The sequence below is a fragment of the Opisthocomus hoazin genome, chromosome 4, assembly GCF_030867145.1.
Source record: "Opisthocomus hoazin isolate bOpiHoa1 chromosome 4, bOpiHoa1.hap1, whole genome shotgun sequence".
Classification (NCBI taxonomy): domain Eukaryota; kingdom Metazoa; phylum Chordata; class Aves; order Opisthocomiformes; family Opisthocomidae; genus Opisthocomus; species Opisthocomus hoazin.
Window position 1 is genome coordinate 8,377,310 of NC_134417.1, and position 18,442 is coordinate 8,395,751.

Sequence of the window (18,442 nt, forward strand, 5' to 3'; positions counted from 1 at the left end):
CAAAAGAATCAAAACCCAGGACTCGCCTGACCATAAAATCACAATTCCTGTCTTAACATTTGAGAGTAATAAATTGTTTCGAAGTCACCAAAGTTAAGGAACTTCACCTTTATTTAAGCTCCATCACACAGAAGAGGCTGGTGCAGAAGGTTTGCATTTACATATTTACATTTCAGCTGAATGACCTATAAATTTTAATTATAGTTGATATTCAGAGCGTTCGGCTGAACTCCGGTAAAGCACCTTCTGTACAAAGGTTAGACAGATTCGACCTGATATGATCTCTGCCTCTGGGCTGTTGAGAAACTCTCGAGATTGAATCAAGGTTTAGGTTTTCTGGGCTCACGTTAGCAGCACCTTGTGAAGGACACTGGTCTGACAGCACTTGGCGATCCTCAGTTTTTCCAGCATGCTGCAAGACACCCTGCTATACTACCCCACCAACATTCCTCTTCTTCAGGGGAAAAAGATATTCTGTGCTTTTGGAAAAGTCCCACAAAGAACCAGACTGCAGCACACCAAACTCCCACACTCAGAGCTCTTCTACCAGGCTGTCTCACTGCAACTGAATTAAGCCCCCTTTCCTTCACCCGCAATGGGCAGATTTCTTCAGGAAATTAAAAAACATAAATAGAGCCAATGAGAGAGAAAACTATATTCTGCACACAGCGTTGCTGTAAAAAGCAAAGCTACCTGAAGTTTGCTGTCCAGTTGAAAAAAAAAAAAAGTGATGAAGGACAAACTGGGGAAGAGTCTTAAGCTTCCTGAAACACATAAACTTTAAAATTAAAATCCTAGTTCATGATGGCAGTAACCCATTACATCATAGGTGGCACATAATTAAACTTACAAAGGGGTTTCATTATTTTTAGTTTTATGCCGGATACTGAAAACTAGTGCATTATTCATTCAAAAATTGTGTCAACTAGAAAAACCCCAAATGGAATAAGCAATTAAATATTAAAGGTGGCTGCCACAGTGGAAAATACTCAGAAAGATAATTGGTAAGTTTTCCTGTGCAGGTGCCATTACAAAGTCTGAAAAATTTCAATCTTAAAAAAAAAAAAATAAAATACTCAACCTCATGAGGTTATGAAAATTTGGAGTTGTACAAAAAAATCAGCCACGTTTGTTCCCTGGAGGAATACTGAGCTATAGTCGGGGCAAATAAAAGCCCATGAAAACAACAATCCCAAAGGAGCTCAGCAATTGCACAGATGGGTCCGGACCTTCATTTTCAGTCCCAGATTCACAGCAGATACGAGGACACTGAGAGCCCACGCCAACTCCTGAGGAGCAGATCTCTGCGGTAGATCTCTCTTCCCCTCTGAGGCCAGGGCCCAAAGGGTACTTATACGATGGAATTGAGAAGTGTGCAGGATGGGGACTGCAAGGAAAAATATAATCTTCATTCAAAACCTGCAATTCAAAAATAATGTCTTCTTCCAACAGCATGCAAAGCACTTTTCAGTGTTCTGTCTCTCCTCCTTGCAAGGCTCACGGTTTTGGTTTTAGTTCAGTTTTGTCATCCACAGGTCCAAAAATTTTATTATCTTCTCATTTCATCCAGCTGAAGCTGGTAACTTCCATTTAAGGATCAGTCAGTCTGAAAATAAGTTAGGAAACTCCTGTGCTACAGAGCCTCTCTAACCTGTGATGTTTGCAGCTTGTTGGTGTAACAAATATAAATAAAAATATTCTCTGGTTAAAGAAACTTGCCACATCTGCAACGGTGCTAAAGAAGCTTCCCTTTGAGCCCAGTCCATTCTCTTCAAATCAGTTCTTCCCAGTACTTGCATTAATTGCAGTTCTAACCTTCAGCATAGGCAGCAGTGAAAGCAAACAGCTGAAACGCTCTTGGAAAGGCACCGCTGGGTCTGCACATCATGTCTGAAGTATGGTGGAGAGCCCACAAATCTCTGCAGCTCCTACAGGACTCCCCCCAGCCATGCTGTCCCAGAGTGCCTGGGGAGCTTGAAAGACACAGGATTTAACACTCAGCCACTTGCATATTCCAGTCACTTTCCGTCTTATTTATGTGCACACACAATATCCTGATAAACTAGAAGGGAGGCTGCAGCCATTCCATCTGTATTCCCTTTTATGCTAAGAAAGATAAATTGAGGCTGATTCAGAGGACAGATTTAAAGAACGCACTATGTTACTGAGACAAGCGCAATCTTCCCAGGGAGCCGTTGTAGTGGGTTGTCTTGAGATCTTGCCTTTATTTGTTTGCTAAAATAAATGGACACCACACAAAACTCAATTCATATATGAGACATCTCTTCCAGCCCACTATACTTTCCTATTTTGCTTAGCCAAAACTGTCTCAATTCTATTATTTATTGATGGGACCATTTAATGGCACATAGAAAATTAAAAATAATAAAAAGGTAATTAAAAATTTCAGTGCTTTCCTTTAGGTTTCAGTTATCTATGGAACTGAAAGACATTTAGATCCAAAGCACATTACAGTTTAAGGGTTTTTCTGTCTAATAATCCATGGATACTTCCAATGGATTTTAATACAGAAAAAACCAAAGAGATTTTATGGAACAGTAAAAGTATTTAATAAAAAATAAGAATCAGTCAATCATCTTTTTAAGACTAGGTGATAGAATTCTATAGCAGGGATAAAAATCCTAATAAAATCTGCAGGAACAGTTCAGAAGGCTGAGACAAAAGCTATCATTTCCTCTTAAATTAACAGTAGGACTTTTCCGTAAGGGATGTTTTGAAAAACAAATGACCAGAGGAATAAAATAGAAATGCTTGAGCTTCCTACATCTCTCTAGACTGTATTAAAAAAAAAAAACAAAATCCAAAACCATGATCAGCTTTTCTTATTATCAATTTAAAAAACACAACTTTCAGAAACCCTGAATCTGTTCCCAGGAGTGCACTACTAAGAGTTCTGGGACTCTGGTTCTTGAATTTAGTAATGAAGGCAGATTACCTTAATCTAAGGAGACGCCATGAAATCCTTCAAGTAGATGCAGATAGAGGCTATGCATTTGCCTGCTTTGTTGGGGAGGGGAAGCCCACTGGAGCCTTGCCATAATAATAAAAGGCTCCCTGCACACCAGTTCACACGTGGGGCTAAATCTGAAGTGACATTTCTCAATGAAAGGAGCAGTATTCACTCGTGTGCTCCGCATTTTGATGTCCGCCAAAATCTGGCAAACGTGATTATAGAGATCCAGCAGGCATGCCACAGCTCTATTTAGTCCTCATGGTTCAATGCAACGCTATACAAAAAATAAATAAAAAATAACAGGCTGCTTTGGGATGGCATTTTGGGAGTATGATTTCATGCACACGCATGGACTCAACACACGTTTTGCAACTCCTCGTACAAGGACAGAACATCTGAACCAAAGGGGGCTGCTTTACCCACCCCTGTGGGGTCAGTTCAGCATCCTGCCCTCCGAACCATGAGCCAGTGCAGAAACTTTGGTATTCAAGGACTAGAGATGTTTATTTATGCTATTCTGCATGGCATTTTAATTAGTAACTGTGCGGATTTAAAACCTTTGAATGGACACACAGGGGCAGTTGTGCAGCCTAGCTTTTGTGTTTCCACTCTCTCAAAAAAATCCTGTTTGAGGACACCAGCAGGGGGTTAATGGAAGCTTTGATAAAGTTCTCCAAAGCCTTTTATTGTTGCTCAACTACAGATCGGACTCTGCTGTCTCTCTGGCAGCCTTCCAATTAATTTAGTCAGCTGTAAAAACAACTAGAAAAATTTAGATGCCCATCTAAACTCTTGGTAGCCACAAACATTCCTGGGCAAAGTCTCCTTCCATATGAAAAAACCTCCTTGCAATTGCTTAAGGGAAGCGCTCAGACTGGGCGGCAAGCTTCACAAATGTGACATCTCAGTACACTGCCAACGGAAGGAAACGCACAGTTAAAAGAGTCCAGAGCAAATAAAAGCTGCAGGACCGTATCTTCACCTCGGTCAGTTTGGTAACTACTCATCTGCACCAACATCACTGAGACCAGAATTTGATCAGATTTGATGCCTCCTAAAAGTATATTTATATAATTTCTATATGGTCAACACTACCCAGTCCTGAAATTAAATGCTTTTTCACCAGGAAGATATGTAACTAACCTCCATTTTCCATAGCAAACCATAAGATCTTTTTTAAAATGTGACCAAACTTTTATTTAAATGCTGCAATTACTTCTTGGCACTATCTGACATGCAACTTGTCTCAGCTGTTCACTGAACCCTGAAGCTGGTTATTTACTAAGGATCTTTAGAAAGCACTTTTTTTTCCTTCTGACCAAGACTTGTATCCCCCACCTTGAATACAAATTCATGGAAATGGGTGGTGCAGACAGCTTTGCCAGCAAGCAGGCAGTTGTTATTTTAATTATTATTTCTTTGTGGAAAGCTGTAGTTACCTTAAAATAATAATTTAATCCCTCCCAACAACAGTTTTCCCAGTTTTGTTTTTAAGATGGTAGCACGTATGCTTACAGCTACGCATTTATTAAAGACCGTCACTTAAAGCATGTGCAAGAACACAGAGCTGTTAATAAGAAACTCCCACTTGCATCTGCCAGCTTGGAGAAGCTCCTTACTCAGACACATTATTTTACACATGTAATTAAACATTCAGTAGAAGAAATCTGAAGTGGTCAACACATGACATCTCTGAAGCTCTAAGAAATCTCATGCTAAATACTGAAATTTGCCAATCCAGAAGTATTCTTCCATGCAATTCCCAACTTTCTTGTGCTGGGATCACTTATCTTCTTTGTAGATCTCCCACTGCGTTTATATCTGAAAGGTCTGTGGTTTCCCAAAATACATTACTTGGTTTCCTTCAGAAGTCCTCGCGGTAACTCCCTTCAGTGTAAATCCTCAGACAGCAAAAGCCAGACCAACTCCCTCGGAGAGCCAAAGCAAAGGAAGAACGAGGCAGGTCCTCGTCCTGCCCAACCTGGCAGGTCACCTCACCAATTATGGCAGGTGAAACCCTACAGCACCTGGCAAATTGTCCCAATCCTTCTGCTTCAAAATGTGTGTACAGGGAGGGGGAAGATTGCTGCTTATGTCTAGCAGATAAATGCTAAGCCTTAGAAACCACGCTGGTTTAGATTCAAAATGAGGAAGTTGCATACAATTAGCCTGGAATTCTGCAAGATGCTGCAACAAATCACTCGGAGTGTCACGCTCATGGATCACCCCTTTTTCAAGTCCTTGCTTACTAGTTCTGCATCTCTTTCCCTACTGAATTCACGCTTGACACAGCTCCATTTGAGGAACACGGAGATTGCTGATCCATCATCCTTAGTACAAACACCTTTAAAGCAAAATAAAAACACCCTTTTGCAACTCCCATTTTCCATTACTTCGACATTTTGCAGAAAAAAGAATACGGCAGCTAGAAGTATCACACACATATCCCATGCTCTCGACATCTGGCATGTATCCAGATGTTTACCAAGAGATTATTTTAAATCAGGCTTGTGGGGAACTGGGTGGCCAGCGTGCTGTGACTGTTTATACACACCCAGCTATGTGCACGAGTTTCCTCCCGGGTCTGTGTGCCTGTAAAGGGGACTCCTGGAACAGGCTATTTGTACCCTTTGACTGCAGGGAACAAGTAACTGGAAAGGGTGGGACCATGCTGGTAGCAAGTACTTTGAAAAAAACACAAAAAATTGAATTGAGTGCTGGATGTCTGGGAAGGCTACAGCCAGGTACTGCCGTGCCCAGCATCAGGACTGCTGCTCTGCCGTCTGGGCAGAGACGTGCACTCACCCAGCTTCACAGCATCAAGGGCCGTCTAACTTGCTGCAAACCTCAATACTTCCCCGCTGGTCTAAAACACTCGTCTAGTAACAGCCTGTCTCAGAACCTTAATCCTGCCCTCCACAACACCGTAAACCTCAGCAGCCTACTTGCTCCTCGCACTGCCCAAGGGAGCTGGGTGGGGAGCTGAGCTGGAGAACTCACCAGCTGCAAAAGGGGAGCTGATTCGCATGAGCCTCCCAACATCCTCAGCAGGCACCAGCGAAGGGTGATGTCAGAACAGAAAATCACTTATTTGGCCAGCTTACGCTATTTTAGAGGGTCTGTGAAACTCTGACACAACTGTATGATGAATCCTGTCTTCAAGTTCACAGGGCTCCTTCCCCAGCTATTTGGAAATGACATCTTCCTTGGGGTTACATGGCCCTTCAAAATTGTGTTTCAACACAACCATAAACGGCTCATCACCAGGACTGCAGCAAAAAAAAAGGAAAATTTTTGCAAGAGCTGAGCATAGAATTATAGCACTCTGAACAACTACAGACCTTGCTATTTTTGAAAGCAGAATTAACTTCTTTTGCTACCTCCCTATTGGTAAGATTCTCAGTATGCACATAAATATTCCCACATACAAAATCACAAAATGTCCTGTGCCCTCTCAGAGAACAGAAATCATTTACTGTTATTTCTACTGAAACCAGGACTGTACTTGAAGTACGTAACGGGGTTTAGAGCATCAGATGGACCGATCAATCTTCAGGGTATCTGCTAATTTTATTTTCCAGTAGTCGTTTAAGGGTGCTCATGCAGTCACCTAAAGAAAACTTTGCAACTGAAATCTACTTAATAATGTCTTTTGATGTTTCACTACAGAGCAGTTCTTTATGGAAGTTATAAACATCCAGGAAAGTAGCACATTAAAAAGAAAATACTGATAACCTTAGGTTTGCCAGTCTTGGCATGTGCCGCTTTTCATCTGCCTAAGCAACTATTACTTTGTCGATATGAGGAGCGTACACTGACCAAGGGCAATGTACGTCCATGAATTTTTCCTGGCTGCAAATTTAGCTCTGCACAGGCTAAAGCACACTGCCAGAATGTAAGACCTTATATGCATTTTCTGTGCTGTTCTGTACAACACGTGAGGAATGCTAATCAGCATTTGAAAGGGAACGTGGGCTTTCAAAGAAGACCCACAGAAACACAAAATGGGAATATATATTCCCCTACCAAAAAGTCCACTAGAACTTGTGAGTCATCTGGAAGCAAGTAACTGCTACTTCTGCCTCTTCCGTTTCTAACTTAAAACACAAGCATCCTCAAACGATCACCATCTTTCAGATTTTTTTTCCCTTTAGTAATGGAATTAAGAACATAACAAACAAATCTAAAGGCTAAATAAACCTGAGTAACATCTGACATTTTCCTTCCCTGCACTGAATGTGAGTATTTCGGGTTCATCACAGTTTGGTCACCACAATTGCAACCTGTCCCAGAAGAATACTTGATTCACACGGGTCTTCTCGGCAGAGCTCAAGTCCTGGTGGAACCGTGACCCACTTTAGTTCCTCCCTGGAAATGGATACTGAACAACCGCAGGGCTCTGAGTGATGGTGAGGGACCGGGGGAGCCCACAGCAGACGGGGGGGAAGGACTGCAGCGCAGCCAGCCACACGGCTCTGCCTCCGAGATGAAGCAGCTTTGAGACAGGCGAACAGACAGCTAGACAGACAAGGTGTGGGGGATCGCAGAGACAAAGGAGCCGGGGAGAGGAGCGAGAATTGAAAGAGGGAAAAATGGGACAGAGAGCCTGAGATAAGAGAGATCAGTTCTCGATTCTGAGCACAGGCAAGCTTGAAAACATCCAGTCCGATGCAATGGGAGAAAGAGTAAGTTTATTTATTTATACTGTATTTTCATCCTAATTGGCACATCCTGCCTCCACCTAGCTGTGCTGGTCCACTTTAGGAAACACTGAGCCAAAGGTAACCTAACAAGGTAACAAATCACCAGGCAGCCTGTTTATTCCAAAATATCAACCGTGTTAACTCCAACGAGCAAAGGAGCAAGACAGACACCCATCCCTTATAAAATGCAAACAAAAAAAGGGAGCAAATTGAGCGGCATATGGATTTTAAATCTCATTTAGAGCTCGTGTAGGCTCTCCCCCACTCCACTGCTCCCCTGCCTTAGGAACGCCTTCAGCATCTGTGCACACCCTTGTCCTTGCAGTGCTGAGCCCTCGGACACGCACGCAGACAGACGGACTTGCCACTGAACATGGCTGTTATGCTGGAGACCCAAACAGCCAGGCTCTAATCTTTAATAAAAATATAAACTGTGCAGCACCTCTTCAAAAAACCAAAAGCTTCCTGCTTGCTGTGAACAAGGTCTCTTTATTGAGAGATTTACTTTTAATTTTGAACAGCTTCGCAGCATTATCCATAGCAGAAAAAAAAAGAGCCCAGAGATTTTTGAGCTATTCAGTCAACTGCCTGGCAGGGTCTCTCATTGAAATTAGTTTCTCCTAGCAGCATCGCATGAGAGTTGCTGGTTTGCATCTCTTCCACAAGTCATTTCACATTTTTAAAGGATGGACAAAGTGCTGATTTCATTTCATCAAAACAGCCACAAAAGTCACCACTGCTGGTGGAGAGCCTTAACATCTGCATTTCCCACTACTACTCATTGTGCTAAGGGCGCTGGCTCCAAGTTTCAACAGCTCAGTGTTCCATCCTTTGCTTTTTTAATTTCTTTTTAATCTTATATGGGAAAAGAATGGCAGTTCCCATCTCAAAAAACTAAAAAAAAATTATTATACTAAACATGCAGAATAGTGAGCTGAATTCACCATTCAAAATTCTTAAAATGTAACAAGACTGAACTATTTCACTAGGAGACAGAAATTTTTATGTGGTTCAAAGCCTGAAATCTAGCTTCCCTCTTTAAAAAAAAAGGTATAAAAACCATGACCTTTTCAAAGGAAGCAAGAAAAATACTTTTTCAAATGCTTTTTGATCCTACTTTGAATAGCAAATGTTATTTTCATTTAAACATTTTGCTATAGTATTGGAAACTGAAAAGAATTTCTAAACAAAGGGGGGAAATCATCTGCCTTATTTCACTATCTCCATGAGTAAAATGGCAAAAGCAAACAAAAAAACACCTGTGCCTTTCAACTGTACCTTTTATGTCACTGCAACACACTTCTTCAATTTTGTGCTGAGTACACCAGTAACTGATTTCCCATTGCTTTCTTTCCGTCTCCAAATGCATACCTTGCAGGCACCAATGCAAGCAAACGTACAAATATACGGATTTCTGATTCTGACATCAAAAGCCGTGTTCTAAAATTTCGGCATATTTTCTTCAGATTGTATGGCTGCATATTTGGAAGGTCAATTTCAGACTGCTGTTAAGAGGAAGCATTTTCTGGTCCCTCACATACTTATCATCCCTACTGAGTTTAAATCAAAGATGCACCTCTTGCAAACAGTTCCAGCAAATTCCCCAGAATAGGACCCCAAAGCACTGCTCATATCTAAAGCACCAGGCTAACAACATTTTTTTCTATCAAATGTTACAAAGCACAAGCATAGATAGCAAAAACAGTAAACTCGTTTACAGATTTTCAGTGTTGACAGTTTCATTTTTATTAGCAAAACAAGGAAAGAGTGTTATTAAAGGAGGAGCTTGGCTCTAATCTTATTTAGAAATTACTGCAAAGAAACAAAGGTAGCTTTACATCAGTGTAAGAAAGGTGCAAGATCAAAACCAAGCCTGTGGCAGTGCTCGATCATGACATGATTCCTTTATAATGAAATATAGTGAAAGAAAATGAGTGGCACAAGAATTTTAATGCACTCCAGACACGCATTTACAATGATTAAACAGATCAGTACTTGTAAAACTCAAGGGTCCAGCTTTACAAACCTTTACTCAAGCAAGCAGTTTCACTGAAATCAATGGGATTATTCGCATATGTAAGGACTATTAATCTCAGTTGAGACCTCTAGGTTTAGGCCACACATTTCTATTTAGATCTTCTACGCAGCAGAATACACAAAATCGTATGAACAACAGGAGAACACCAGCACCTTGGAGTTAATTTTCATTTGTACCCGTACAGTTTTCTCCGGCCCTCTGAAGCATTTGATAGACTGGGCATGTTTCATAATTGGAAATGTTGGCAAAAAGACAAATTTCCTGATGTGAAGAACTGCTACTCATGGATAATAAACAAAATCAATTCCTATTTGCATATTCAATCAGATTTCGTTTTGCATATTAAAGCATAAGATGGTAGAATTTTCACACGGTAGATGGATCCCACTCACTTATTCATGCATATATGCATCCCCTAATCCTTACACATGCCAAAATCAGTCAGAAATACTCTCTTTGCTAGGCATTCATAGCACAAAAACACTATCCCTGCTGCTGTTCTCAACCTTCTCTTTTCGTATAGTGTATGACAGCATCCTCCTGCAGCTTTCTCCCAAGACTCTGTAATAGTCCCTTTTCTCTATTAGTCGTCTTTTCACTAGCCAAAGCGATAGTTTGAATTTTTGAATCATAATTTAAAAGGGATGCTGTCAACTGTATGTGTAAAGAACAAAAAACACTGGACCAGATTTTCAAAGGAGCTTCAGCGTGAACTTGACAATTTTGCTTGTAACTGTCACTGCACAATTGAATGTATCTCTCACGGTTAATGCTGAAGTGTACTGGACTACAACTAAAATTTGTAGATTTAGACTTTGCATACCTATTTTTCACACACATCTACTAGGAAACAGAATTCAAAATATTTATATAGTCCAGTACTATCCAAATATAAAATACTAATATTGACCCATACACCGTAAGTCTGACGATAAATCATAACCCTGTAAGCTATGCTCTAAGGTGCTGAACGCCTGCAATGTCTGTGGGATTTGAAGGCAATCAGCGCTGTGAGCGATTAGATAACAGGTTTGACGGTCTGGTAGCCAGTTTGACAGTCTGGATATCCAATTTGCATATAGAAGAGTGTCATATTCAAATATATATAATTTTGTGCATTAAATTAAAGATTCAGCTGGAACCCTGTGCTTGAAAGCCTATCTAGCTGCAAACAAGAGATGTTTTCATATAATTTAAGAAAAAAATCAGACAAATTATCATCGCAACTAAACTGCAATCCGCTGCAGCAGCCTTTACTAGGTCAAGCACAGGGTGAAAAAAGCAGAACTGCCTAGGGTATCTGATATAATCAGGTATAAACAGAAATGGTATTTCACTCTCCCAGATGAGTGAAACACAAAAACCAGCCAGCATGAAGATGAAAGCTCATATAGGATTTCTCAAGTAATGCCAGCTCTGATCAATTGAAACGTTGTTAGCAGCAGGTTAAGGAGGTATTTATTTAGCACTGGGACAGAATCTAATTGACTTTGGAGGAGAGGAGAGACAGCAGGCAGGCAAGCGAGCACCAACTCATCCTTCTTTTTGAATCTTGCACAGCCCTTTTTGGAAGGAGGCAGAAGCACAGTCCTGTGCTCCCCGAACGGGTATTTTGCCCTCTGTAAACACCCAGGGCATACTCATGTCCATGTGCAGGGTCTCCTCTCCCCTACCGAGGACCGAGTTGCCGGCAGCCCTGGGTCTGTTGCCCAGGGCAGCTGTGCTGTTCTGCTTCTGCAGAATGCCTCCCAGTGTCCTCGCAGCGTGCTGCAGCAGGGCTCTGCTCCCAGCTACGGGAGTCAAACCCTCCTGTTTTTCCAGCCCTAAAGAATTTAAACTATCCATATAAATAACCAGAAAATAAGGGTTTGACCCAGTTATGCGTCTCAGGGCTCCTTGCATTCATTTGCTAATGCTAAACATAATGGAAATCACAGCTTTCCTAAAAAACAGGCAAAAAGAGAGAGGAAGAGAATTTGTGTTTAGGTTCCTACCGGCTTGGTTAGTTGTCACGGTGACTGACACAGCTTGGTCCTGGCTGGGGTTCTGCTTGGACACTCCATTCACTGCCCAGACTTCAAAGGTGTAGTTAGTGTGTGCCAGGAGGTCAGTAATGGAGACTTTGGTGGCTTTCAAGCCATTCTGCTGGGGGCTGAAGTGCACACCGCTGCCACAGGACCGGCAGCGGCTGAGGTCACCGGCACCGCACCTCTTGCATACCACACTGTAGGAGATGTCTTCCCGGCCACCTTTGTTCTGGGGTGGGCTCCACTCCAAGTTCACCGATGTCTCATTGACATTGGAAATCAGGTTCTGGGGAGCAGATGGAGGGCCTAGAAGAAAAAGTCCACACGTTCTTTTAGTAACTGGAAAAACATACGCACTGTCTCAGATTTAGGGTCCTGGGTGATACTGAGGGTGTGCAACACCCAGTTAAGCCAAGCACAGCCCAGACCACACAGAATTTTACTTCTCCATGTTCTTAATGAAAGTGAAAAATTAACTGGTAAGTCAAACTGATCTTTTCATCTGATGAATTAACAGTATTTTCCAGCTCTAAATGAGCCTGAAAGCCCAATATTGCAATTAAACAAGAGTGGGGTTTTTTCACTTTCACTATTTATACTTCTTATGAAAAACTTGAAATTTACATATTTTACATTCATTTTTCCATGAACTCTCAAGAAAAGCATCAAATGCACAAAACCCTGCTTCACTTGAGATTTTCAAGGTCCCCTATTACCTACAGGCAGACTCTCATTGAAATTGTTGATCTCCCGATATTTTTTTCTCAAGAACAGAAGTGCAGTATTTTCCAGACCAGCTGATGTCAGATTGCATTCAGGGAACACTGAAGCCCATTAAGCAGGGAGCTGGACATGACCCTTTGGGATGCAGGAAGGAGATCTGAGTAGAAAGCCGGCCACAGAACTAAGGCTTTGCAGGATGAAGAACAAAGGTGACAGTAGGGTAGTGCTGCAGAATGGGGAGGAAAATACGGTGAGCAGTTGAAGAAGAGCCAATACAAGAAAACTGGTCAGGAACAAGAGACCATACAGAAAGCTTGAAAATAAGGCTGAATCAGAGACATAAGGTCAGCTCTTGCACCACAGGGACAGGAGACTTTAAGACCCGTAAACACACTGCCAACCAGTTCCCAGCTGGTTTCAGCACGGAGCCTGCCGAATTTGGGGACAGAGGCGCAGGCAGGCTGGGGAGGCCATCCCTGAGAAGAAGGGCAGAGCTGGGCGCAGGGAAGGGGTGGCAGAAGCAGAGCCCGCAGGAGGCAGCTCCTCCCAGCACCTTCAGCAACCCACCGCCACTGCCATGGCTGGCTCTGCTGGACCGGGCAAACCGCCTCCAGCAGTGCCCTGCCTCGCTCTGCAACCAATGCACAGGCAGAAATCTTATTTACATGCTTAAATCCCCACAGGCCCAAAACCAACAAGCACACTGAAAATGCAGAAAAACTAATCCCGTGGCTCTTAATCTAATTTCAATACAGTTGAGGTGAGACACACTTTTTGCACCCTTAAATTTAACAAGGACGAATCAGAGCAACTCCATGAAACAGACTGGTATTTCATACATCACAAAAAGCTTCACTGATCATCAAAAGGCAGCCTGTTCTGGGGTGGAGCATGAGGGTGCTCTGACTACGGCACACAACACTTTGGGACAGGACATAAGGTAAACACCGTACCGAACAGAAAGGTAACAGAGACTATGAACTAAGCTTGCAAAATGTAATGATCCAAACAGGAATACAGCAAAAATAGCAGTCCTTAGTAACTACTCATAGTTAAAGCTTTAAATACAAATGTATTATTACCAGAAAAATACTGGAAATGATTTTGTAGAAAGTCACAAGTTCAATTTCCATTCAAGACACAAGAGAGCTTGTGAAAGCTTCTTAAATTTTATCACAATACATTTCATGGTTGGAATTCAAAAAAAGTTCAGATCTCCTGGCAGAAAAGAAAGGGAAAGTTCTGGCAAGTTTCATTCCAGGTTTTCCATTCCTGTTATTTGTCAAATGTTGTGAAACTGGAAAAAAAATCAGCCAGTACCAATGGTTTCATTAAGTGTATAATCATAATCTCTCATATGCCAAAGGTACAAAAACAGCCATCAAGGTAAAATGGGAACCAAATACATTATGGTGAAATTCTGCTGAAGTTACTACATGACTCAAGTGTAGCAGCGAAGAGGTTAAACCATTAAGAGGTGACTATGATGAAGATTAATTCTGGCTGCCTCAATTCATCAGGTGCATCTAAAAGGAAGCCTGAGACCTGAGTACACTGTGGAGGACAAGGTTTCGAGGACTGCATCATATTTTTGGGTCTGTGCTTGAAGCTGCCAGGATGTTACACATGTTCAACAGGAGACAGGACTTTTATTTTAGGAGAGCCAGGTAGGTTAAGGAAAGAGTCTTAAATTACAGAGAGGTCAAATATATCTACTTATCTTCAGTACCTAAATGAAAGGCCTCTGCTGCAAGAGTAGCTGAGCAAGGATTGTTTCTCTGTGCTCACATCAGAAATAATGAAATTAATACACTCATTTTGAAAAGAGGGAAATCCTCCCTTCCTGCCAAACCTTTGAAACAGCCTCTGAGTTAATCGGGGCTGACAGGTAGAATTACTGCAAGAAGAGAGAGCCTGGGCCAGCCCCTGCGACGAGGAGCCCTCCCGCCTGCTGCACCACCGAGTTGCCATTCATGACTTTTATTTATACACTGGCAGCATTTAGGACTCCTAAGTACAAAGCCCTTTTACTCAAAGATCAGTTACCGAACACAGTAAGAGACGTTTCCTGCTCCAAAAATGCTTAGAAACTGGCAAGAAAGAAAAGGAAAAGAAACTGTTTTCAATCTCTGTTCATCACGTGGAAACTGAGGCAGAGAGGGATGTGGTGAGACGACAAGGGCACACAAGACATGCCATGCACATCTGGGCATCAGTCATAACTCTCCCAAGACTCAGCCCAATGCCTCTGCCCTGTAACCAGCTCTCCTTCCCTCAAAAGCTGGGTTTGCCAGCTTCCCTGGGCAGGAGAAAGCGGTCTCTGCTTAGCCTGCAAATACACAAGCCTCTTTTCCAAAAACACACTGTGAGTGCAGTGAGGTGGAAGATACTCCTGAAATCACGAACTCGAGTGGCGGCACGGGAACTGCTGAGCAGGAACTGATCTCAGCCCCACCTGCCCCAAAACTCCCCAAACTGCCTTGCACCGGGGCTCTCTCCTCGGGACAGGCAGCTGCACAAGGTGACAGCATTTGTCCCTCCGCACTGGCAAGGAGGCAGGAGAACAAACAAAAGCCTCTGGAGGAAACCAGCAGCCTCAGTAGACTGCAAGCCCACATCCATGCTGTGCAGCGAAGGTCTGACCTTGCCAGAGCAGATGTTGGAGCCGGTGGGAGCTGAGGAGGTCCATCCTCCCAGAGGCCGTTCAGCACCTCGCAGCAGCAAGCCCTGAACAGAAACTGCTCCTCTGGGAAACGGCAAGAGCTTTACAGTGAGAAACAACAAAAGGCGTTTTCTTACAGAGCGTCCACTTGCTGCAATCACACAAGCGAGAGCATCGACTCGGAGCATGGCCAGGAGAGCCGAGATAAGGAGGTGCCAGTGCAAACATCTCCCCTCTCTGAGCAATGCCTGGCTTTGCCAGGGCTGCCCTCGTTTCAGGGGGATATCCGTGAAGCTAAGTACGCCACGCGAGGAGGGTTCACACTGTCACACTTACGGTCTGAAAGAGACGCCTTTTAGCTCAGATACAGCAGCCAGTTTGGGGTTAAACTCAGACTTACTCTGATGTCCATTAAGATATTTTCCAAGGCTCTAGGTCCAGTTTCACGTGGGAAAATGTGCCAGAATGAATCAAGCTCCTCAGAAGCAAGAAGTCAGTAATTAGTATGTGGGACAGGGCATTGCAGTGTCTAAACAGAGACGCAATGAAGCGGAAAACCAGGGAAGCAGATGCTTGCAGGTCACAGAGATGAGTGCACCACCTCCAGCATGAAAAGGAAGATACGGGGGAGTCTCCAAATGGTGGGCTGACATTACAGTGAGGGGAAAAGCAATTTCTTTTCTTTCTGGAGCATAGTCATCAATGGAGCTGTTGGCATCGGGAGTGGGGAAGAGTTTCAGATTGATGGGCCTGGCTTCAGATGTTGAAACACAGGGCGTATCTGCTCCTTCAATGGTGATCAGGATTTGCTTTGTTTCTGACAACAGAGTCACTGCGGATAGATGAGATAAAAATCCTTTCAGGGCCACGGCAGGCTGGAAATGCCAGTGTTGTTTCAAGATGAACCCAGCTAGCAGGATCCCACAGGAACAGCATCCTGCCAGCCAGACCACCACCCTCACACAAACCCTCTGTGCTCCTGCAGAAAAAATCTGTCTCCGGGGCGGATGAGAGGGGAGACAAGGAGCTGCGCCACGGAAACTGGTGCCAGCACCTGTGATTTTGTCCCAAACCCCATGTTTTACAGCATTTTTCTAAAAACTCCTGCTGATGGAAGCGTGCTATTGTATAAGCCATTCGGCACTCTGGAAGCATGGAGCTAAATAGTGCCACACAGCCCAGAAGAGCTTAAAAATGTGACAGTCCCTACAGAGGAAAAAAAAAAACAGAAAAAATCTAGACATTTTTATTTTGTAAGACCACTAATTTTTAAGTTCATTTTATGATGTTAGGAAGCCAAGGGCTCTCACTTTCCTCCCCCAAGACAACAAAACCTGAGAGATGGATCTGCAGAGCCGCTCGTATGTCTCCTGTCAGGGACTGCAGAGAGGACGCGGTTTGATCATGGGGCCTGAAAGCTGGATCCCTCACCCAGCCCATTTACCAGCACCGTGAGCGGACACGGGGGACTCCTCTGTAGGAACACAGGCAACGGAAGTTTTAAATTTTATTCCTTCCTGGGGCTCCATAAATCTTGCTTCACAATAAACCCATCAAAATGAACTGAGCCATGAAGCAAATGGAAAGGCCCTGGGTGGAGCAGTTCACTGTGCGTGTCAGGGCTGAGGAAAACACTAAAGAGTGTGTTTAGCAACAAATAATCTTTGTCAAGCTAATCTTGCTATCTTCCTCAACCCTTCTATTAGATTTACTTAAATGTATTGGGCAATGTAGATTGTTTGGCCTTCTCTTGCTGCAATAAGCTATAGCTATTATATCTATCTGTTTCTGTCACCCACAGATAGATCTGTCTGTCTGAAGGACAATGCTGTATCCTGTGCCAAAAGAATACTCAAGAAAACTAGAGCTTTTAAGGGGTTAATAGCATGATCATTACTTGTACTAAAAAGGACTGAGACCACAATCTCAGGCTGCACTTTAACATTTCATCCATCAATATTTCTCTCCCTCCTTTCCCACAAAATACTCAAGTCCCTCTCCAATCAGAAGCCTCCGGAACGCCACTGCAAGTCTGGTAAGAAGCTTGATGAAAACCATGACAAGGGCACATATCAACACCTGGCGGGCTCCCTCCTACCTTCCAGACCACAGGACATCTCCGTGTGCTACGTTACCTGTGTGCCACCTCTCTGTGGATTACAGGTGTCTGTGGGCATAGTTAAGGAGTCTCTGTGATTCATATCAGGGATCAAGTACGGTCCGAGCGCCAAAATGACTCACATACAGCTTCCGAAGTGAAGACCCTGTAATGAACTCGCCATCCGGGATTGAACTAGCACCTGTGGGATGCAGATGGCAAGGGGCCACGGCTGTGAAGCAGGCTGCAGACTAACACTAGGCATAATGACATTTCATCAGCAAACTGTTTATTTGCAAGGAAAGTAATATCTGGTATTTACATCAGCTGCCCTACACACTGAGGGACCATCAGAGGTTGTTGGCTCAAAGTCTTTCTGTTGTTCGGATACCATCCTGCTGAGGAAGTTATCCCAAAGTCCCTTTCTTCCTGCCACAAAGGATAACAGTACAACTGTAGGAGGTTCAGCCTAGGGCAACTGGCAAAATCCTTCCGCCAAGGAAAAAGAAAGCCTACCCTGAACACAATGAACAATTTCAAAGGCAAACAGCACAAAGATGATTAGCTGTAACTGAGTGAATATTCCTGCTGCCCTCAGGGACTGGTCACGCCCTGCCCTTCATGCACGCCAAAGGGAAAGCACAGACACCAGGACCCTTGGCGTGCCCAAGGACGGGGTCTAACCAGGCTGCACCAGGACTGCAAGCTCAGCACTGCCGCCAGGCCACGAGTCCAAAGGAGAGTGCCTCTGCCTCGACAAGCTCCCTAGACTACAGGGCATGCTGTAGCTGGGCTCCTGAGCTGGAGGGACTGCAGCAAGACAGGCAGACAGGCACAATTTGTCAGGTATGCAGATAGACTCCAACCAAGTCAGTCCACCCTTTCTCCCTACAGCTGTAAATCCAACTGATCTACACAACTGAAAAATACCTCTGGAAACTAACCCTGGGATCTGAGGGTAGAACTGTAAGTGCACTGTGCTGGGGAACTGCATTTTAATGGTTATAACAAAGGTTTTAATATCCCTGGGTTTACATCTTTTTTTATTACTCATCTGCCCAGCAAGGTGCTTCTCTAAAAGTCTCTGTGGGCGTATGCAGTAAATTCAATTACAGTTTTCTAGAACTGGACCAGACAGACTTGTTTGACATACAGAATACTGTCTTCACTAAACCAGTTAATTTAGTTCAGCAACAGTGCATGTTCAGGAGGCGTGG

The 18,442-nt window shown here is 43.4% G+C and overlaps 1 protein-coding gene across 2 annotated transcripts in view; it reads right to left on the minus strand.

The window, feature by feature from the left end:
* Window positions 1–18,442, minus strand: part of EPHA4 (EPH receptor A4) — a 107,346-nt gene that overhangs the window by 37,648 nt on the left and 51,256 nt on the right. For both annotated transcript variants that reach the window (XM_075417840.1, XM_075417839.1), the window contains exon 5: window positions 11,710–12,048. In XM_075417840.1, coding sequence (XP_075273955.1) covers window positions 11,710–12,048 — 339 coding nt within the window. The remainder of the gene's footprint in view (window positions 1–11,709; window positions 12,049–18,442) is intronic.